Source organism: Sorex araneus, chromosome 2 (assembly GCF_027595985.1).
Source record: "Sorex araneus isolate mSorAra2 chromosome 2, mSorAra2.pri, whole genome shotgun sequence".
Lineage (NCBI taxonomy): Eukaryota > Metazoa > Chordata > Mammalia > Eulipotyphla > Soricidae > Sorex > Sorex araneus.
The window spans coordinates 374,815,929-374,839,470 of record NC_073303.1 but is presented as its reverse complement, the minus strand read 5'-3'; the positions used below and the strand labels follow the sequence as shown (position 1 = coordinate 374,839,470).

The 23,542-nt window shown below is 41.2% G+C and overlaps 1 protein-coding gene across 1 annotated transcript in view; it reads right to left on the bottom strand.

The window, feature by feature from the left end:
• CCDC102B (coiled-coil domain containing 102B) overlaps nucleotides 1-23,542 on the bottom strand; it is a 280,013-nt gene that overhangs the window by 50,380 nt on the left and 206,091 nt on the right. The window contains exon 6 of the mRNA XM_055129118.1: nucleotides 10,326-10,496. Within this exon, the coding sequence (XP_054985093.1) occupies nucleotides 10,326-10,496 (171 nt within the window). The remainder of the gene's footprint in view (nucleotides 1-10,325; nucleotides 10,497-23,542) is intronic.

Sequence of the window (23,542 nt, the reverse complement as noted above, 5' to 3'; positions counted from 1 at the left end):
AGCCCCAGATGTGATTTGCCAACGCTCTGGGGAACTAAGCCTCCACCCCCAATCACTCCCCCAATTGTGTAATAAGTCCGCTGGATCTCCACTACTGGAATGACCCTGGCTAATATGAAATATACATAGAGGACAGAGCGGAAATAGACACCTTTAACAGGTGGAGAGAGGAAAATGGAAGTCTGGTGAGAGGCTAAGAGGGAACATAAAATAAAGAAGAAGCAGTTTGCATGAACGCCAGACAATGAAGATATTCTGTAAACTGTGTGGTAGCAGGATCCAAGTCAATGTTTGAAGGAAACAGTGACTTCCGTGTAATCCACAGCTAGTATAATGGCATTACAGTGATTTGTGTCACAATGAACAAACACCAGAGTTTGTGTGCTGTGCCTATGATGTTCCTGTTTTAGAACCATCCCCGGAGCTCTCTTGGGTGCTGGCACCCTTAGAATCTCAGATTGTTTGGTCCTTGTCGGTCTATTGCAATTGGGGTGGCAGATAGTCAAGAATTACACATAAATACAGATAGCTCTCAATTGCTGAAAGGGGAGGGGTGGAGGGATACAGCCTTCGTTTCAACTTCACTTTGCAAATATCATCTTGACAACTAGTGATCTATTTCACTTCATAGGTCTGCGTTTGAATATCTGCCTCTATAAAACAAGAACTTCTTGAGCGAGCACAGGTATCTCCTGGCAGAAGTTAAGAAGCAACCAGAAGAGTCGCCTGAGTGACAGCGCAGTGGGTAAAGTTCCTGCCTTCCACTTGGCAAACCAGGGTTCAATCTCCAGTATCCCCTGTGGTCCCCCGATCCTGCCCTGAACATCTCTGAGTGTAGAGCCAGGAGTAGCTCCTGAGCACCGCCCCCAAACAGAGAAGCAAATAAAATTCAGTTGCTGAAAAAGTCATTAAATGCAAATTAAACATTTTTAAGAAAAGAAGTGACCAGTAAGATAAGAGTTGAGTGAGTTTCTGCAGTTGTTATCAGATGCTGGTTGGTGTCTGATGCTCATGTTTTCAGGCAGATCTGCCAATGACCTGTTTCCTTAGTTTTTTTTAATCTGAGCTGAAACACTTACCACATCCTTTTCTTAAGTAAACGGGAATTTCAGTCTATCACTATTCTCACATTTTTAAGACTAGAGGGGTGCAAATTAGTGAGATTTTGACCAAAAATATATTTAGAGCTGGGAAAAAAGGACTTTCTGCCTCCTACCAAATAAAACTGTTTAAAACTCAGCTGTTAATTGAGATAATTAATGGACTGTAGGTTTAAACAAAATGTCTCTCACATTCATCACTGCTTATGATATCGGACTTTGGAAAAGAGGCAACTTTTTGACACCAACAGACATTAAAATGTGAGGCCAGAATTAGCTAAGCTGTAATAATAAGGTGATAATTGCTAAGTGTGAAGTCACACCAACAATACATTTAGCAAAACACTCACACTTTTACTGTGTTCTCACAGTGCTCAGGAGTATCTTATTATCTCCATCTGTTTAAGTGATTTTTGTTTTTGGGATTTCTCTCAAAACTTGAAGACATTCCTTTTACATATTGTAATGTGAATAGGTATAGACCACAGTGGAATCAGCTCTGTTTAGCAGCAAGTTATTTATGTTCAGCAGATAAAATCTATTCTCACAGATATTTGTATCCAGTAGAGATTGACAATATGAATTGGTCTCACTCATGGCCTCCTTGTCTCATTAAACTCTGATTCTGACACCTGGCTCTAATCAGAATTATCAGAGAAGTATTTTTTAAATGTCCATATAAAGCTCCACCTGCAATAACTAATTTGCATCCTACAGATGGACATGGAATACGAGTATCTCTAAAGTCTTCGGGAATTCTATTATGCAGTAAATTTAGAGAATGACTGTATTTGATTTTGACGATGCCAAGGGGACTATATTTTTTTATCTATTTCAGTAATCTTACAACTTAAACCGTGCCAAGGACCACAACAAAAATTCCTTGGTTTCTATCAAAAACTGGTAGATTACTTAAAGCAAGAATAGCATCTTAAATTTAGAACATTCTTCTATAAGGAACTTCTCTGCAATCAGTGAGTATTTGCAGGATTGGTGATTGATTACAGGTATCTCATCCATAGAGCAAGGCACATCTTTGTCCTTGACTTTTATCTCTTTAAACACCAGATGTCATTGAATAATTTGAAAGTTCTCCTATTTATAAAAGTCCTTACCAAAATGTTAAATAAAAATTAAAGGGATATAGGGCTCAATCAAAGAGAAAAGATGAGGGGCTGGAGCAATAGCACAGCGGGTAAGGAGTATCCTTCCATGCAGCTGACCTAGGTTTGATTCCCAGCATCCCAGATGGTCCCCTGAGCACCACCAGGAGTAATTTCTGAGTGCAAAGTCCGGAGTAACCCCGGTGCATTGCCAGGTGTGACCCAAAAAGAAAAAAAAAAAGCAACAAGAGAAAAGCTGAAGTTCTCAAAAAAATTCACTCAAGTCTAGTGATATTTATAATTATATCATTTGTGGTTTAACTTACCTTCACATCAGTTAGAATTTGCATTCTATATAAATCAAATCCCCACTACTTGAGGCATACTTTAAAAGCATAGAAAATTTGTCAGAGGTACTGCATAGATTTAGAGCTATCTAATGTTATTTCTTCAAATAATTCCTCTTACAAAACTTTTTTCCCGGTGAATAAAAAGTTTATACAGACAAAAAATATATTCATAAATAGAGTCATGTTGGAAAAGAAAATCTACATGAAACTCAGTAAGGGAGGACAGTGATTAACTTTACAACCAAGGAAATAAATTCTGTACCATAGCTTAAAACACCAGCCATGAGATTGACACTGTAGTATTGTAGCACTGTCGTCCTGTTGCTCATCGATTTGCTCAAGCAGGCACCAGTAACGTCTCCATTGTGAGACTTATTGTTATTGTTTTTGGCATATCAAATATGCCACAGGTAGCTTGCCAGGCTCTGCCATGCGGGCAGGATACACTCGGTAGCTTGCTGGGCTCTCCGAGTGGGACGGAGGAATCAAACCTGGGTCAGCCTCGTGCCAGGTAAATGCTCTACCCGCTGTGCTATCGCTCCAGTCTGATATTGACACAGCACCTTAAAAATTTCCAGGGTGTTTGATATCAATTCACTTGAAGGAATATGGTGCTATGAATGGTGGGTGATAGTTTATGTGTATTCTTTGTTCTCCTTGGTGTGTTATGAAACTTCCTTACAAAACTTAAGATTTTCTTCAGAAAAATCGCATTTGATTCCATTTATTAGCCTTCCTGACACAACTTGTACTGTGCATAGAGCCCTTGAGTCTTGGTAATTTATACTTGTTGCTCCTGATATATGAGAAACATAATCTACATTTTTTCCCTACCAACTGTACTCATTGATTTTATTCATTTTATCCTTTCTTCTTCACCACAATTATTAAAGTGGTCAGTTCTGTTGATATTTTAATGTGACTAATTCATCATCAGTCATGCACCAGGTAATAAGGTCTCAAATAATTTTTAGTACTACACAAAACATACATATCACAATACTAAATGAAATCATAAAAGAACATTTAAACTCTAATACATACAAATTATTCTTCTTATATATTTTCTTTGAGAAATGTAGTTTATCCCCCAGAATTAATATTTCTTAGCTATTTAGATGGACACTGAGTTTTCTCTTATAATATCCAGAATATTTATTTTCTCCACAGTATCAATATAGGATGAGGATCAGTATTTCATTTTCATTTATTTAAAATCTCTTGGCTTGTGGGAGTTGGTAACTTTATATTTGACAGTTCTAATTAGAAGTTAATTTCAACTAATTGCAATTTGAGAAATTTGCAACTACAAAATTAAACTGAGTAGTGAGACTGACAGAATTTTCTTGGCTTCTCAATGATAAGTCAAATTGTGGAAACGCTGAGTGCCATCTAATTCAAAATCTTATTTCCATAAGGAATATTTTCATTCCCAGTCCCCAGAAACAGTCCCGACCTTTAATCAAAAAAAAAAAACTGAAGGCCTGACAATTGTAATGAAATAATCTATAATATAAAAGCCCATAAGACTTGCTAGTTCTGTGGGTCTCTCCGCTCTGTGATTATCTGACCTGACATAAAGATGCAGAACATTCTACCATTTTGTGTGTCGACAGTGCTGAGACACAGTACAGCAGGTAGGGTGCTTCCCCTTCAGGCCTGCAACCTATCTTTGGTCCCCATCACCATAGGTGGTTTCTGGAGGCACCCAGGAGTGATATCTGAATGAAATTAAGTGAGCAACATTTTTTAAAACACCTGCTTCATAGGAAGGAGAAAGTACAACATATTTATGAAACCTAACTTGACCAATGATGTAGTTCTTGATTTTTAAAATGTTATTAGTTTGGGGGGTGGGGCTGGAGCAATACCACAGCAAGTAGAGCATTCACCTTTCACTTGGCCGACCCCTGTTCGATTCCTCCGCCCCTCTCGGAGAGCCCGGCAAGCTACTGAGAATATCATGCCTGCATGGTAGAGCCTGGTAAGCTCCCCGTGGTGTATTGGATATGCTAAAAACAGTAACAATAAGTCTCTCAATGAGAGACGTTACTGGTGCCCGCTCGAACAAATCGATGAGCAACAGGATGACAGTAACAGTGACAGTGATTAGTTTGGGGGTCACACCCAGTAGCGCTCAGGGTTTACTCCTGGATCTTCATTTCTCTTGGGATTTGAGGGACCACGTGGGGTTCTGGGGATCAAGTCATGTGGCTGCATACAAGGCAAGTACTGTACCCGCTGCACTATCTCAGTCCCAGCAGGGAGTTCATTTTTTATTAATGGCAGTTCTTTATTTGACCAGAATTCTGCTGTCTGTAACTGGCTATTTGTATTTCTCTATGATTAGGTAGGTCTTTATACCCATGTATATGTTCAATATATGGCAATGTAGATTATTTTCTCTCAGGAAATTGACAGCATGCTAGACCAGGTAGTAACTTCTTCTAAAATTTTACCAGCAGGAAAGTTTAGAAGAAAAGATGATTTCACTTCTTGCAGAAAAAGTTTCTATCAAAAACAGTAATAATTTTGAGGCCAGAGTGATAGAACAGTTGGTACGGCACTTGTCTTGTTTGCAACCAGCCTCGGTTTGATCCCTTGCACTCCATGGGGTCCCCCAAGCTCCACCACGAGTGCCCCTTGACCACAATGACAGAAATGAGTCCTCAGCACCACCAGCTGTGGCTCCCAAACAAAATGACACAAAAATTTTAGTTTAATTTTTTACTAAGGCACTGTGACTTGCAAAGTTGTTGACAGTTGAGTTTTAGGCATACAATATCCTATCCCCAATCCTGTAACCATTGTTAATTTTCCTCCACTGATGTCCCCAGTTTCCCTCTCACCCCTCAGCCTGCCTCCTGGACAATTATACCTTTAAGTTATAGTTTGGATCTCACGCTTGTGTTTTTGCTGATCCTGCGGTTCAGATATAAGCTTTATCTCAGTTCTGCCCTGCAAATGTGTCCAAGGCCCCTAACTACCCCTGTCACCTTCAGTTCACCTTCCCACTTCACCCATTTGATTTCCTTAGGTTAGAAAACCCTGGTCAGTTTACCTTTTACAAAATATTTGGATTATGCATTTTTATTTAATTCTAGTTAATCTTACAGGTCACTAGACATGAGGCAATTATTTTGCAGAGACTCCACGGCCTGAGTTACTTTGAAGTTTTGGGACTCATTGGTATAAACATACTCTCATTCTCAGTTCCTTTAAAGCTATTTTGCTCAGATTTAAGGCTATATACAGAGAAGTACTGTTTAGATTAAGAAATTTTAACAGACCTGAATGACACACTATTGGTGGGGGTCTCTGCCTGAATGGTCAGGTTTAATCGACATGTATTTTTCAAAGGCATCCTAAATTTTGTTTTACCATATGAAAATGTCTAGGGGCTGGAGAGAATACAGCTAGTGTAGTGCAAAAAATGAAGGAATAAAAGGAAGAGGAGGAGGAAAAGGAGGAGGAAGAAGAAGAAGAAGAAGAAGAAGAAGAAGAAGAAGAAGAAGAAGAAGAAGAAGAAGAAGAAGAAGAAGAAGAAGAAGAAGAAGAAGAAGAAGAAGAAGAAGAAGAAGAAGAAGAAGAAGACGATGACAATGACAAAACATACTTCTATTTAACCTTACATATTTCTGCTTTTCTTTTCTGACTTATCTCTCAGGCACTTGTCAAATGCATCATTATCAAAGAAATACCAGACACAAACATAGTCACCTAAAGCCCACCCTCCCTTACCCATGACATTTTTTAAAGAAATAGACAAAACACTCCTGAAATTTATATGGAACAGTAAACCCTCACAAATAGCTAAAGCAATTCTTGGAAAAAAGATGGGTGACATCACCTTCCCCAACTTCAAACTCTACTACAAAGCAGTAGTAATTAAAACAGCATGGTATTGGGATAAAAACAGACCTGCAGACCAATGGAACAGAGTTGAATGTCCTGTCACAGACCCCAAAGATTTTCCACTTAATCTTTGACAAAGGAGCAAGAAATGCAAAGTGGAACAAGGAAAGCCTCTTCAACAAGTGGTGCCGGGAAAACCGAATAGCTATCTGCAAAAAAATGAACTCTGACCTCTGTCTAATGCCAGGCATGAAAGTCAGATCAAAGTGGATTAAAGACCTCAATATCAGACATGAATATAAGGTACATAGAAGAGAATGTAGGCAGAACTCTCCATGACATTGAAGCTAAAAACATCTTTAAGGATGAAACAGCACTGACCATGCAAGTGGAAGCAAACATAAACAAACGGGACTACATCAAACTAAAAAGCTTCTGCACCTCAAAAGAAACAGTGACCAAAATACAGAAATAGCCCACAGAATGGGAAAGAATATTTACCCAATACCCATCTGGTAAGGGATTAATATCCAGGATATACAATTGTAGAATTGTATAAGGAAAAAACCTCCAACCCCATCAAAAAATGGGGAGAAGAAATGAATGCGTTTCTTAAAAAAAACAAATACAAATGGCCCAAAGGCACATGAAAAAGTGCTCCACATCCCTAGTCATCAGGGAGATGCAAATCAAAACAACAATGAGATATTATCTCACACCACAGAGACTGGCACACATTCAAAAGAACAAAAGCAACCAGTGCTGGCATGGATGTGGGGAAAAAGGGATGCTCCTTCACTGTTGGTGGGAATGCTGACTGGTCCAGCCTTTATGGAAAACAATATGGACAGTCCTTCAAAAACTAGAAATTGAGCTTCCATATGACCCTGCAATACCACTTCTGGGAAAATATCCCAAGGATGCAAAAGAGCACAGTAGAAAGGACATCTGTACCTATATATTCATTGCAGCACTGTTCACAATAGCCAAACTATGAAAAAAACCTGAGTGCCCTAAAACAGATGACTGGTTAAAGAAACTTTGGTACATCTACACAATGGAATACTATGCAGCTGTTAGGAGAGATGAAGTCATGAAATTTCCTTACAAATAGATAAACATGGAGAGTATCATGCTAAGAGAAATGAGTTAGAAAGAGAGGGACAGACATAGAAGGACTGCACTCATTTGCATTTTAATTTGTATTCAATCTCTGACTGGAGCGATAGCACAGCGGGTAGAAAATACAAATACAAAATAAGTGTATGGTAGTATCAAATGAGGCTGATACCCAAGGACAGTAGATGCAAGGGCCAGGGGGATTGCCCCATAGCTGAGAGACTGCTTCATGAGCAGAGGGGAGAAGGCAGATGGAATAGAGAAGGGATCACTAAGAAAGTGATGGCTGGAAGAACCAGTTGGGATGGGAGATGCATGCCGAAAGTAGATAATGGACCAAGTATAATGACCTCTTGGTGTCTGTGTTGCAAGCCATAATGCCCCAAAGTAGAGAGAGAGTATGGGGAATATTGTCTGCTATGGAGGCAGGGGGAGGGTGGGAAAGGAGGGGGTACACCCGGGATATTGGTGGTGGGGAGTGTGCACTGGTGGAGGGATGGGTGTTTGATCATTGTGAGGTTGTAACCCAAAGGTGAAAGCATGTAACTATCTCACGGTAATTCAATAAAATTAAAAAATGAAAGAAAAAACAACCAACCCTCCTTCTGTCCATAATCAGCTTTGCAAGGTATTACAAAGGATGAGTCTTATTCAAGACCCCACCATATGGATGCTCTCCATGCTAGCCTGAACTAAGATTTTTATCATGTACTTGTGAAAACAGAACTAATGCTATCTAATTTAAAATTTGGGTAATTCGGTGAAAATACTGTGAATTTTAGCTAAACTTTCTTAGAGAAAAGATAAATGTAGAATTTCAGTGGCTTCCACAACACACATCAATTCTGCCCAGAAGGTTTCTACTCGGGTCTGTTTGTGCCTGTCCATGTCCTTTCCTCATAGAATTCAAGCTCAGAAATCGTGTCATCTGGACATTCTGACCTCAGGACAAGATACAAACCAGGAAAGATACTTGGGGGAAAGGCACGATGGAGCCCTGTTTGGCTTGTCTGTGTCTTCCTGCAAGTACTACAGAATCGGCCCCCAAGACACTGGCAAGGCAAATGTGCCATCACTGGCCTCAATATTGATGGTGAAGCAAGACTGAATCTGCAGAGAGGGGCAAATGGTATGGCCATTCTTACGACCACAGCACATTAGAACATTTCATTACATGATTAGGCAGCTGAAGCAAATGTTTGAGAAAAAAACATTTCATTAGCCCTTGAACCCTGCCTGATTTCACCAGTTTCTCCCCAATGATGCAGTCCTAAGAAATTTCTATGGGGTTTTATTAACAAAGATAAATATTCCATCTACAACCAATTCTTGAATGTTAAAATAATTCACAGGAATAAATACTATGGTCAAATAGGACTGTTAGTCCATTCTTCTGAGTTTTTTTTCTATATATTTCTTTCCTGACTTCTTTGTGGTTCATCTCCAGAATATACAAACAGCTAAAAGTTCAGGTTTTTTCCCTAAAATTAAACACATTAAAGAAGAAATGTCCACCAAGCAGTGAGTCCAAGTCTGAAGAGCAATTGAGCACATGTCTTTACAGGTCAAATAGCTTTTTTCCCTGTGATTTATTAGGGAACAAAATACAGTGTGTTGATTGCAATCATGATTATTAAACAATAAATTGTAAAATATAGAAAGAATTGGTATCAAAGAGCCCCTTGGGAAATAAATTCATCATTTGGAAATGATCAACTGTTTGGTGTTATCTAGAAAAAGTATTTCTAAACCAAGGACTGAGAATTTTTACCATAAAAGTTGTCCAAAAGGAACAGACGCAGGGACTGGAACAGCATCTGACTGAACCTCTGTCTGGTGTGACAGACTCCAAATACAGTGACATTGAGATTTTGTCTTTCCAAAACTCAAATCCTCGGGGCACAGCGGGTAGGGCGTTTGCCTTGCATGTGGCTGACCCGGGTTCAATTCCCAGCATCCCATATGGTCCCCTGAGAACTGCCAGGAGTGATTCCTGAGTGCAGAGCCAGGAGTAGCCCCTGTGCATCGCCAGGTGTGACCCAAAAAGCAAAAAAAGAACAAAAACAAAAAACAAAAAAAATCAAAAAACCAAAACTCAAATCCTCTCCTAGGCATAACCTCTGAAGTCCCTATTCTTGAGCCATTGGTGGTCAGGTCAGACCCCTCTACATCCCCCTGAGTCAACAGACCTTCCAGAATTCTTTTAAATAGTCCATAAATGAGCAACTTGATACCATAAAACACACTTCCACATGATTTTAAATAGAGCATCCTGAGGCCAAGGTATGTTCTATCATCATGACATCTCATAGATCATGGAAAGTTTTCAAGCTTAAAAATCTAGATCATTAAGTTTGCAAGACTTAGGGTACACAACCACAAAGAACTATACTGAAACGTAAGTGTAGCTATGGTACACACATTTAAAGAAGAAGCCAGGAACTGGACTAATAGTACAGGGCCTTAGACTTGGCAGGCCCAGGTTCGATCCCCAGCATCCCAATTTGTCTCCTGAGCACTATGTGGAGAAATTTCTGAACGCAGAGCCAGGAGTAATCCCTGAGCATCTCCTGTTGCAGCCCCCAAACTAAAATAATCAAGAAACAGATCTAGAAGAAACCGATAGCATAATGAAGATGAGCAACTCTGTCATAATTTTCTCTTCCCTAACTCTTATTTTGATCAAGTTTAAAATTAATAATTCTTAAAAACATAGCATGTTTAAAATATCAATAGTCCTATGCTATAAAAAGGTAAAAATACATTTTAGTTGAGCATTTATTGGGCATAAATGGTACCTCATTATCTTTCTCGTTGAGTCCCTGTTTTAGTTCTTCCACTTGGTATCTCAGTTTCTTCACCTCCGCCTCACTTTGGTCAACACGGTTGTTGGCTTGTGTCAGTTCTGCTAATTTTGCCTGGTACTGTTTGTTGAGTTTCTGGTAGGCATGTTGGAGATCCAACAGTTCCTTCCAAAAGAAAACAAAAATTTTATTATTTTTCATTTACTCTGGTAAATCATAAAACAGTATCTTCTGTGGACAAAGGAGAAAAGTGTGTTAGGGAGAATTCATACCAGGGAACTCTTCATCTAGAACTCTTATTTTTTATGATGAAATATTCCTCCACAGCGACCAATGGAACATTTGTGTGTGGCTAAAATGGCTAAAAAATAACTCATTTGGCGTTTGAGTGAAAGATCCGTTTCCCAGGCATGCAAATTTGTCTTTCTGTGGATGTTCCAAAACAGGAAATCACATATCCATAAAGGAATAGGCTTTGATCTGAGACTGTGATAAGTGCAAGGAAGTCCATTCAGGCTGGAGAGACAGTATGGGGGGAGGGGCGCAAGACTTGCATGTGGTTAACCTGGGTTCAATCTCCCGCACATTATATGGCCCCCCAAGACCATCAGGAATGATCCCAATCACAGTGCCAGGAGTAAGCCTTGAGCACAGTGGGGTATAGCCAAAAACATAAAACAAAAGAAAGAAAGGAAGGAAGGAAGGAAGAAGGAAGGAAGGAAGGAAGGAAGGAAGGAAGGAAGGAAGGAAGGAAGGAAGGAAGGAAGGAAGGAAGGAAGGAAGGAAGGAAGGAAGGAAGAGAAAGAGAGAGAAAGAGAGAGAAAGAAAGAAAGAAAGAAAGAAAGAAAGAAAGAAAGAAAGAAAGAAAGAAAGAAAGAAAGAAAGAAAGAAAGAAAGAAAGAGAGAGAGAGAAAGAGAGAAAGAAAGAAAGAAGGGAGGGGGGAGGGAGGGAGGAAGGAAGGAAGGAAGGGAGGAAGGGAAAGAGGGAGGAAAAGAAAAGGGAAACAATTTATTTGCTAAATAAGTAAAGTAGTAAGAGTCAGCAAATTATTATCAGCAATTAATTATTTTTCTAAGAAACATGTTCTGGCTGCAGTCCTGCTATGGACAGAACCCATCATAATCACAGGGATTTGGCAGAGAACTGGGGTTCAGTTTGAAGGAGCAGAGCACATCTAACGTGAAGTGATAGAATCTCTAACCAAACCTGTTACAATATACACTCTGTGGAGTAATAGCTAGCATTAAATGCTTTCAGTTTAAAAATAAAACTTCTTTCTAATTGGTTTTCTATGGAAAATTAACAGAATTGTCATTGTAGAAGTCATCCTTAAAATGAAGATCAATTTCTACGTAGTATATATTTGGTTTGGGGACCACACCCAGATTTGCTCAGGTCTTACTCCAAACTCTGCTCAGAGATCACTCCTGGCAGTGCTCAGGGGACCATACACCATCTTGGGGATTGAATCGGGATCGGTCACGTGCAAAGCAAACACCTTAGCCCCTATACTACCTCTTGTGCCTATCAACATTATATTTTAAGAAATTTCTAGATGTTCTTTCTATTTCCTAAAAGAAATTCTCTCATAGTATTTTACAATGAAAAAAATCGCAGAGAATGGCACATGAAAAATGGAAAGATAAATCATTTCCAGTCAACAGGAAATGAAATATTTTCTCATATCTTCTATGAATAATAATGGCCACAAAATAATAGAATTAACACACTTAAAAGTTTATTTCGGGGGGTGGGTGTCTGGAGAGGTGTGCACTAGGTCTGGGGTCTGCCAGCAATTCTGAGTGTAGGTGGGTCAAGGGCTTGAGGGTGTGATGCTGCGTCCCTGTGGTTCTGAGGATGCTCAAGCCATCCCAGAGGGACTGGCCACCTCTAGGAATGCACCCAGACATGCTCAGGTGTCCATGTGATGCTGGAAAGTGACCCTGGGGGGCATGCATGCCACCGAACTGCTACACTATCTCCTGGACCCTCTGCTTTAAAAGGGTTTTTTTTTTAGTCCTATACTATTTATTTTAAGGTTTTATTTTTTAGTCCTTTACTATTTGGAAATTATGGGGAGAAAACTGAAAAAGAGAAAAATAATAAATTTTTTTTTTCTTTTCAATTAATTTGGTGATACGCAGCTGTGCTCAGGGCTTACTCCTCACTTTGTGCTCAGGGATCCTAACAGAGCTCCGGGGACCAGAAGGGCGAAGGGCTGCTGGTCAGCACCTTGCAAGGCCAGTGCCTTACCTGCTGTACAATCTGACTGACTCATTAATTAAAAAAAATTCTGCACCATGATTTGCAGTATTGTTAACAACAGGGTCTCACGAATACAATGTTCCACCAGGGTTCCCCACCCCCGCCCGCAAATAACCCCAGCGTCTGTCTCCCCACGGGATGCTCAGGCCTACAGAGCTGTTCTTAAGTTCTGTTGCTTTGGGCCGTTTAAAAGAGGAAAGTTTCAAAGTATGAGCGCAAAGCATGAAATCCGAAAATGATGAAATGATGAATGTCATCAGAGTAAATACACGTTGAGTGCATAACGATCAATATAATACAGACTCCACAGAGAGTACGACAAAGTCATCTCTTACTAGATGAAAGGTTCTATCGAGGTTATCCAGATTCAACTTGTGGAGGCTGAAAAGACGTATTTCACAGGAGAGAAAATAGAGTACTCCAAACAATCAAAGTTGTTCATTTTCACATAAAATACAAAGAAAAACTATGTCCAGTTGAGGTAATACAGTCGGTGAAATGGAAGGATATAAAATAGAAAACAGATTTGCAGCTTCCAGGGGTCAAGGCTGGCAGATGGGGAAGGGCGTTTCTGGCTGAGGGGGATTCAGGGACTCTGGGGAGGAAATTTCTGGCTTGTGACTATCAATACAGATATCCTGGTTGCATCACATAACAGGATTATCGGTAACCGATAGGGAGCTCCGCGACTATAAACTGCATATGAGTGTGTGTCGAACACAGACATTAAACAAGGTTAAGTGTAATGTAACAATCCGCTGCCAGGACATTTGGAAAATTGGCCCCGAGAGATAGTGCAGGGGATGAAGTACTTGCCTTGCGTGCCCCAGCTCTATCCTTGGCACCACAGGCAGTGCCCTGAGTGTCCCAGGAAAGCTCTGTGGGCGCTGCTTCTGCTGTCCGAGCCCTACCAGAGTGACCCCTGAGCACTGCACATGGTGTCTGAGCCCCACGGAAGTGATTCCTGAGCGCAGAGGAGCGCACTTCCTCCAAAAAATTCCGAAGAACCGAAGAAACCGCATGTTGGTAAAATGTAAGGAATTCATTTAGAGAGAAATGGTTGTGAAGTTTGTTATAATTAAAAATTCACATGACTCTGACTACCCAATCTACGTTCAGCATCACAGACACAGAGCTTTGTGAATACCACTGCACAAGGGCATTTACTGCAGTGTTCGAGGTTTAGTAAGAGGGGACAGGACCTAGTATCCTGATCATCAGGTTAAAGGTATTCAACCATCAGGTATAACAGGTAACTTTCACATCTTCAAAATATTCTACTGTATAGAAAAAAATAAAAACAGTCCACACCATACACCATTATGGGGATAAAACTTACATAAAGGGAATTTTGATAATGTCAGTTATGATTGGCTGACTCCTGCCTTTCGGGAGGAAAATAAAGATGGGCCAAGGATGTGGACGGGGGTTACCAGACCTGGGGGAAAGAGTCGGCCTCCTCTTTCAGAGGCACGATGGGGAGCTCCATATCAGCCACCGCAAACCCATGTGTCTCCAAGGCTAACGGGTGACTAGCTGGGGAGAGGCTCGCATGGGAAGGCTGAGTTGAGAGGCCACGGACTGGAGCACAGGCCTTGACCGTGGGAGCCCCGGTTTGGTATAAGGCATTGCACATGGTTGCGTGAGCACAGCGGGGAGCAGCCCAGCCCGGGGCTGAAAGGTGTGACGCTAATCTCCTCTCCCCACAAAAGAAAAAGAATGAAAAATTATTTAGTAGCTAGGAGAATCCTGGAATCACGTTGCTGTCCTGGAAGCTGCCCCACAGGAGTCAGAACCATGATTACTGGTACTTCAGTCCCAGGGATAAGGCTGCAGCCTGATGGAGCACCAGGTGAACAAGCTGATTTGATTGGTCACTTTAAGTCCCACCTGCAACAAGGACGTCCAATCAAAATAGGTATTGAGATTGCTGGGGCTGGTAGACAGCATCAGATAAAAGAAAGACCCCATCCGGGAGCTCAAGGGAGCCCTCCCCCGCTCTGTCTGTCTGTCTGTCTGTCTGTCTGTCTGTCTGTCTGTCTGTCTGTCAGCTACCTCACTTAGCACAGACAGACAACAGGACGACAGGGATCTAATCCACACGCATATTTGACCCTGGCCAGAGACTAAAGAAGATCAATGGGACCCCAGGCAGCCACTGGGGTCCAGACCTAGAGAAACTCAGCCCAGGGCACGGAGCAGCAATCCAGAGGCACAGATGACAGGGTCCCAGTGCAGAGTTCAGACTAGGAAAGGGTTCCCTGGGCAGAGAACAGAGCAGGGCCAGCACCAGCCCACTGAGCACTGGGGGCGAGGAGACAGCAAGGGTCGGGGGTTAGAATGTAGTAGAGCGGACTGAGCATTGAGTAGCACTGTCTGTAGCACTGTTGTCTCGTTGTTCATCGATTTGCTCAAGCGGGCACCAGTAATGTCTCCATTGTGAGACTTGTTTTTACTGTTTTTGGCATAACGGCCAGGCTCTGCCGTGTGGGCGGGATACTCTCCGTAGCTTGCCGGGCTCTCTGAGAGGGACAGAAGAATTGAACCCGGCTTGGCCATATGCAAGGAAAATGCCCTACTCGTTGTGCTATCGCTCCAGTCCATGTTTGTCTGCTAATCTCTCACACAATTCTCAAGTACCCATGAGTTCAGGAACCAACGCACTTTGACATTAACAATGCCGCAGACAGCTGGGGACAAATAGGTTGGACTCGGGTGCCTGGCCAGTCACCAGACCCCAGCCCACCTCACAGAAGCAGAGCAGTGTGTGTCCACATCACGGTGCTTCACTCTACAGCATCCAAATCACATTGTAAACCAAGAACTTTGTATCGTCTCAGCACAACAACAACCTAGGCCCAGAGACACAGCAGCGAGTCCTGGAAGACACCACAGCGCTGGAGATCTCTCCGGGCCCCATACTGAGCCAATTTCACCGGGGCATCCCAGACGGAGCACGTGCAGTCTCCCTGCCTACTCCAGCTGGAATGCTGGTGGCCAAGAGCTTCCGCAAGGAAGGCCCAGGTATGCGGGTTCCAGGACTAAGTCTCCAGGCTGCACGGCAGCAGAGGACCCGGGCTGTCCTTCCCCAGGTCCCAGCCGACTCATCGGCCTGACTGGACTGTCCCACCCACAATCTGCCTCCAGGTGCCATTTTAGCGCATCAATAGCCCTGGCCTAGAGAATCCCAATTGAATCCCAAAATGGATTAGTGCCCTACAGAGATGTCTCTGTAACCCAACCGTTTACAATCTAGAATCCCAGAAGAGTGCAGTCGTGAAAGCTGCTGTGTGAGCTCTCATGATATTCAAAATGAGCAATGGAAAATACATTATCTACCTGGCAGGTAGGCTTAAATGGGGGTGGGAAAATTTGAGCAAAACATAATGCCCCAAAGTAGAGAGAAAATAAGGGGAAATTCTCTGCCATAGAGACAGGGTGAGGACTGGTTGTGGGGGAGGGATACTGGGTACAGGAATTGGTGATGGAAAATGTATACTGGTGGAGGGATGGAGGGATGGGTGTTCGGTCATTGTATGACTGAATCTCAAACATGAACTCTTTGTAACTCTTATGGTGATTCAATAAAATAAAAAAGAGAAAAAAAAACAAGAACTTGCTTCGTCTCTGCAGAATGCAATTTTCAAATGCTAAATTAGATGCCTTATTTTTTTTTCAAGGAGATATGAAATTGAAAGTGGAAGTCTGTTGTTTGTATTGACAGCGGAATAGTTAAGGAAAGATTTTTCTTGATCTGTCACAAAAATGCTGCCAAGTTTAATGGAAGAGTTATAACAAATTGGCAGGATGATGACTTTTTCTTCGTAAAGCTGTACCTCATTACAACTACGTAAACACCTTTGTGATTTAGCAGAATTCATTCTCACACTGTGCTTTGTCACTGGGCCTGTAAATCCACTCCGGCTGGATTAAATGGAGTTGGTAAATAGAGAGCACATGTTTATAAAAGGGGTGGGGGAGTGATTCTCTCTGACTCATGTGGCATCCTGTAGGCAGCTAGAGACTCAGGTATCAGGTTCAAGTCAATTTGTTTTGAGACCCAGGTCTTGGCTAGATTATAGTCAAAGTCAATTCTTCACGGGTGGTCTCCAACATCCAACTGCTGATCATCAGACTGCTTTATCCACGACACACAAACTCAGAAACTCAGAGCTTGGACCCAAAAGCCTAGAGTTTAAAAGCCATCTTTATTCACACTAAAATCTAGGGACATAAAAAATAATTGTGATAAGTCTTACTCATCGTAGTAACTAGTCTAGAGGTAAATGTAACCTAATGAAGCAGTAAGATGAGAGAAGTTTCCTTGGGTAGCAGAAGATCTATGAATATTTTACCACTGAAAACTATACAAGAAATATATATTTATAAATTCCTAGGGTATCTACCATCCTCTGGGTTGCTCTGAGATTTCCAACAAAAAATGATGTTGATAGACATGCCCTGTGGATGAGAAAACACCCCCAATCTTCTTTATGGCCTTTATGGATAGTATTTATTTCCATTAGATATTTTTATTTTCTTTTTTGGGGAGTGACAGAATTCCCAAGCTCAGGGTACTTGGGGTCCACAGCCAGCGATTCTTGGGCCAAAGAGCTTTGGGTTTAATACTATGGGCCAAGGAAGCAGGCTGCTTGTGCTCTGAGGTTCTGGAAGTCACCCAGGGGAACCCCATTGCACAGAGGCACCCAAAATAGCATCCATCAGTTAAAGCACTCAAGGCCCTTAGCACTGCACGTATGATGCTGAGAGAACCATGTGGGCCTAAAGGCAGAGCCGGGTTCAGATGCATACAGGGCATGGGCCATCGCACCTGCACACTATTTTAATCGTTAGAAACAAATTTCATTTTAGGAGAATACATATGCTTTTAAACCTCTGTTTCGGCTTGGTGTGAGGACCACACCTCCACTTGGGTGGTACTTAGGTACCCTGCTGGAGGTGATGTGGGTACCATTTGGTGTCAAGTATCAAATTGGGACACTTGGGGGCAGGAGTGATAATGTAGCAGATGGGGTGCTTGCCTTGCATGCATCCAACCTGCGTTTGATCCCGGCATCCTCTATGGTCCCTTCTCTGCACCATCAGGAATGAACCCTGAGTATAGAGCCAGAGGTAAGCTCTGAGCACTGCTGGGTGTGGCCCCCAAGCAAAAGCAAAACAAATAAGCCTGTCCACTTCAAAAGGCCTTGCTCAACCCCCTGAGCTATCTCCCCATCCCTCAGAGTAATTTTTATAAAAGCTATTTTATAAAAGGATTTAATATTGGCTGAGTACTACTTATTGTACACTATATACTTCAACTTTGTCTCTAGTTAGTCGCAGAGGAGCTAGGAAACTGGCTTATGCTAACCTAGCTGTAAATTGCTCCTGAACATTTTATCTCACCTCAATGATATCTCTTGGTCTGGAGCGATAGCACAGCGGGTAGGGCGTTTGCCTTGCACGCAGCTGACCTGGGTTCGATTTGTCCGTCCCTCTCGGAGATCCCGGCAAGCTATCGAGAGCACCACCCCCTCCCCCCACATGGCAGAGCCTGGCAAGCTACCTGTGGCATATTCAATATGCCAAAAACAGTACAAGTCTCACAAAGGAGACATTACTGGTGCCCGCTCGAACAAATTGATGAACAATGGGACAACGGTGCTACAGTGCTACAATGATATATCATGACAGGCATTAATCCTGTAATCGGACATTGTCTTTTGAGACTTTGAAAGTTCTTTAGACATTTTTATCCATTAATTCACCACCACTACCTGCTCTCTGCAGAGATTTCCGATCTGAGTCTCAAAACTCAGGTTGCTGTTTGTCTACATCTAATTCTGTGATGAGCATTTGCCTTCCCCACCCAGGTTCTTTCTTTGAACACGTATTAATCCCACTCATGTGTTTGATGTTGCGATCTTAAAATCTCTATTACCCCAGTAACTCTCTTTTAGATTTTCAATTAAAAGGCATCTAAATGAATTCTCATTTACACAGTATTGATTTGCATTCGAACAGAGTATTCTATGGATAGCAAAAAAGCACATAAGACTTTCAAGCAAACTCATTCAAATATATCTTAGTGGTAAAAATACATAAAGATGTGATATATTTGTGACTTTTTACAGAGAAAATTCTAAATAGAAATTAAGTGGTAAACTATACAGTATCGCAAGTTATTTTCAGTGTGTAGTCTTCTGTAAATCTAAAGCTATAAAACTGAAGAGTTAGTATAATTCACCACTATTTTATAAGTGGATATAAATAATGATATTGGGTGTTGATATTGAAGCGAACATATATGCTCTTACATGCAAATATTTTTGATAGATATTACTTCTCAAGTAGATTTACACTAAATATAAACAATTTCAAATTTCAAAAAGCAGACTTCAAATTTTGTATATTACTAAAGAACTCATGCATTAATTTATGTTGCTACATATAAAGATGTTGCTAACAATAATTAATTTTATATCTTGTATATCAAATACTAAGGCACACATGATTTTGAGGAATATAAACTGATGGAGTTAAAATATATTTTGATTTAAATAAGATGATACAAGAAGACACCAAGAAGACACCAGTAAAAACAGATTAGAGAAATATGCATGCATGCATATATATATATATATACATGCATCTCTTTGACAAAAAATGATATTCAGAATTTTTTAAAAGTCATTGTGTTTGTTGATTAAAAAATGCAGTTTTAGCACTGAATCCAAGTCTTCGGCTTATAAGGAATATGCTTAATCACTATCACTTTATCCCTGGCCCTGTTTGCTGATTTTTAAAAAATTCTATAGAAATGGTAATACTGGTAAACTTCTCTCTAGGATTATATAGAAAAAATATGAAACTTAAATGAAAATAATCACAGATGAAGTAGACAAAATTATAACTGATGCTACAAAAATGTAAAGGTTAATAAAAGATAGCTAACAACAACAATATGTAAGGAAATGGATTACTGAAAAATATTCAGCACAGTCTTAGACTCATAACACTTTCAGGAATAAACCCTGATAGTTTGAATAGACCAATCACACGTAGAGGTATCAAAATAATGTGGAAAATATCTCCCTAAGATCAAAAGTACAAGACCAAAGGATTTCACTAATGGATTCTTCCAAATTTCAAGGAACTATTATCCATCTTGTTCAAATTCTTTCACTTAAAGCCGCAAAGCAGAAAGGATTATATACAAAAAAGAAAATGACAAACAACTACTGCTGATGAACAAATATGCAAAAATCCTCAACAATATCATAGCAGATCAAATCAAACATCACATGGAGAGAATTAGTTACAACCTTGTGGGATTTATCCCAGGGATACAAGGACGGCCCAAATTTCAAATCAATGTCATACACTACATGAACAAAAAGATAAAATTCACAGGGGTAAATCAGTAGAACTGGGAAAAAAATGATAAGTTCAACAACCAGTTTTGACTCCATAAACTTTAAATAAAATAACACAACTCAGTCTGACTGTTGTTATATATAATATTTTCACAAACAAAATTAAACTCAGTGCTTAAAAACATACAAATTTTTGTCTAAAATGCATAGCAAAACAAAGTGCTCAAAAGTGCCCTGCTGTATAGTTTCAAAATTCCTAGCCTGGACTAATTAGGCAAGAAAAGTTAACAGAAAAAAATACAAATTTACAAATTTAAAAAAAAAAACTAAGATTACTATAAGTTCACATAGAAACCCCATAACATCAGTAAACTAATAGACACAAGAAATTCGGTATAATAGCAAGGTGCAAAATCAGTAGAAATACATTGTATTTCTATGCAGCAAGTTGGAGAAAAGGGAAATTAAGAACATAACATCATTTAAAATTGCATCAAAAAAAGCTAAATTATTTAGGAAAAAACTGACAATGCAGGTGAAAATGTGTGTACTACAAGTACATTGTGTTTCTGGATTGGAAAAGTAAACATTATTGAAATGGCAATCTTATCTAAAGCAACTTGCAGACATTCAGTGAAATCCTTGTTAAACTACCAATGGCATTGCTCAAGGAAATAGAACAAACAATTCTATAACTTACATGACCACGAAAGACCTCAAAGCAACTCTGATGAAAGGGCAGACGACCAGCACATCATGTTCTCTGACATGAAGGTCTACTGCAAAGCAGTGGTAATTAAAATACTATGGCATCTGGAACAGTAAAGGGCACTGAAGAAAAAATAATAAGATGCAGAATCCAGAAGAAAACCACATAACCACATATATATGAGCACTTCATCTATGCTAAAAGAGTCAAGACCATACAATGGAGAAAGGAAAAACCTTTTAAATACTGCTGGGGAGACTGCACAGTGGCAAACATCTGCTCCCTGAAAAACATCTGGATTATCTCTTACCCTTAAAAATGAACTGAAAAAGAACTGAAAACTCCCCCAGCACCATGTAATCTCTCTCACCAATGGCCAAGACCCAGAGACTATAACACAAAGCTCCCAGAAGAAAGTGATGCAATTTTTCCTGGAGTACATGGCCGCATTTGCGGCTGCATGACCTCTCTGTTTTTATTTTATTCATTTATTTATTTATCTATTATTTATTTATTTATTCATTTATTTGTTTGTTTGTTTATTCCCCCGCACGGCAAAGCCTGGCAAGCTACCTGTGACATATTCTATATGCCAAAACCAGAAACAACAATGTGCTCTTCGTGTTCCTGGAGAGAGCAGACACCATTGGGCTACAGTAGCACGTGACAGGGACAAATGAAGACGCTACTGGCACCTGCTCAAGCAAATCGACAAACAACGGGATGACAGTGATACAGTGATGGTACACGTATACTCATATCATTAAATTTTCTTCCACAATACCATTTTAGGATATATAATTTTTCCATCCACAGTTTAATTTTTTATTGAATCAACATGAGATCCACAATTACAAAGTTGCTCATGATTAGGTTTCAGTCATACAATCTTCCAACACCCATCCCTTCACCAGTGTATATTTTCCATCATCAATGTCCCCAGTTTCCCTTCTCCGCTCCCACCCCAACCTGCCTCTGTGGCAGGTAATTTTCTTCTCTTTCTCTCTCTCCCCCTCTCCCTTTCTATCCCTCTGTCTCTCCCTCTCTGTTTCTCCCTCTCTCTCTCTCTCTCTCGTGCTCCTGCTCTTGCTCTTGATCTCGCTCTATCCCTTTGGGCATTATGCTTTGCAATGCAGGTACTGAAAGGTTATCCTGCCTATTCCTTTACCTACTGTCAGCACTTAGGTCTGGTCCAGAGTGAACACTTTGTTATTTTAAATTTGCATGGGTTCTGACCAATCAGACAGCGGAAACTGTCAAGGACAGACATGTAATCTACGTAAGTGCAGGGCACTGCACAGCTGGAAGTACAGACAACAGAGATGATGATGGGAAGAAGACAGCATAAGCCAGTGGCCAGCAGCCCAGTCAACAGCTACTAACTGCAGAGAGAAGAGCAGTAGATGACCCGGGCCAGCATCCTGCACAGTGGCACAGTAGAGGTGGAGAGGTGAGTCGTGGAGTGGGAGAGGGAACTGGGCTGCTCTCCCGAATGGGGAAGCTCCAGCCATGAGACTGCTACGGCCCACAGCCATCTATCCACATGAAGCGTGAAATAAAGTTCTGTGCAACCAAAATGCTGCAGTACCCCGGACATCTGGTGGTTGATCTGCACTGTTTATGTCTGATCCCGGGTGAGCCAGGTTCACAGTGACACATATCACATCAGGCATTGACCTGGTGGACAGAAAAACACTCATCTGAAAAGACAGCTCCTCTAGTTCCAAGGCTACATTATTTGTAATATTCATAATCAGAAATAAACCCAAAATGCACACAGGTAGACTGGGTACCGACGCTGAGATCTATGCACTCAAAACTAACTAATGAATTTGTGCCATTTGGGACAAAGTGGCTGGGACTTGAGGCAACCATGCTAAGAGAAATAACTAGGGAGTGTAAATACTGGACAGTCTTACCAGGACGTGGAATACAGATAAACTAAAGCAAACTGCTGGGTCAAAAACACAGCAAAAAACTAATTGCTGACCTGGTAAGCCCTCTGGAGCTTAATGTAGAGCAAGAAGGGAGAGGAATAGTCAGGGGTTACTTTGGTGGTTGGTCCAGAGGGTGCCTGACACGTAGATGAGTTAGGCTGCACTACCGACATTGTACAGTATTTAAACCATAAAGGGGCGAGGAGAGACAGAAGGAGAGGGGGATGAGGGGCACTGTGAGACCAGAATGGGGAGCTCAGAGAGACTGGAACAGGCGCGTGGAGAGAATGGAATAAACAGCAACTGACCAATCAACCAGCTTGGCCCTCATTTCCTCTTTTGTCTGCCCAGGGCCTGGGCCACCCTGGCTGGGTGAACGGCCAGGGACTGATCCCCCCCCCCCAAACCCAGGTGACTGACAGGGTTATTAGCTCTCCCCTGGCCGCCCCTGGCTGATGTTTTTTAAAGCTGGCGTTCCTGGGTGGGCCCGGACTACCAACTAAAGGTAAGAATAGTGTTCATTGCACACCCACTCTAGAAAGTGAGTGGAAGAACAGGATTTTTAGTGTGCTGGGAGTTAGAATCCTAGAAGCTATCCCTGACTAAGATGCGGCAGATTCTGAGCACCCCATTTCTCCTGTCTTCTCTCTCTCCCCCAGCACTCTTCCTCTCTAGCCCTTCATCCCTCCATCCCAGATATCTGGATTCTCCTCTCTTTCTCCACTAGTCTCTCCACCCCTGCTTGTCTCCCTGGGCTCTAGTCATACCCAGCAAAATCAACATAAGAAAGTCTGAGGGCCCACTAGGTTCAAAGGAAATGCCCACTAGTGGTGTTCCCCTCCTCCTAGCATCTTAATTAACATCTCAATATTAGTTATTTTTGTATGGGCACAGTAACAGGCTTGTAGGGCAGCTCTCTAGGG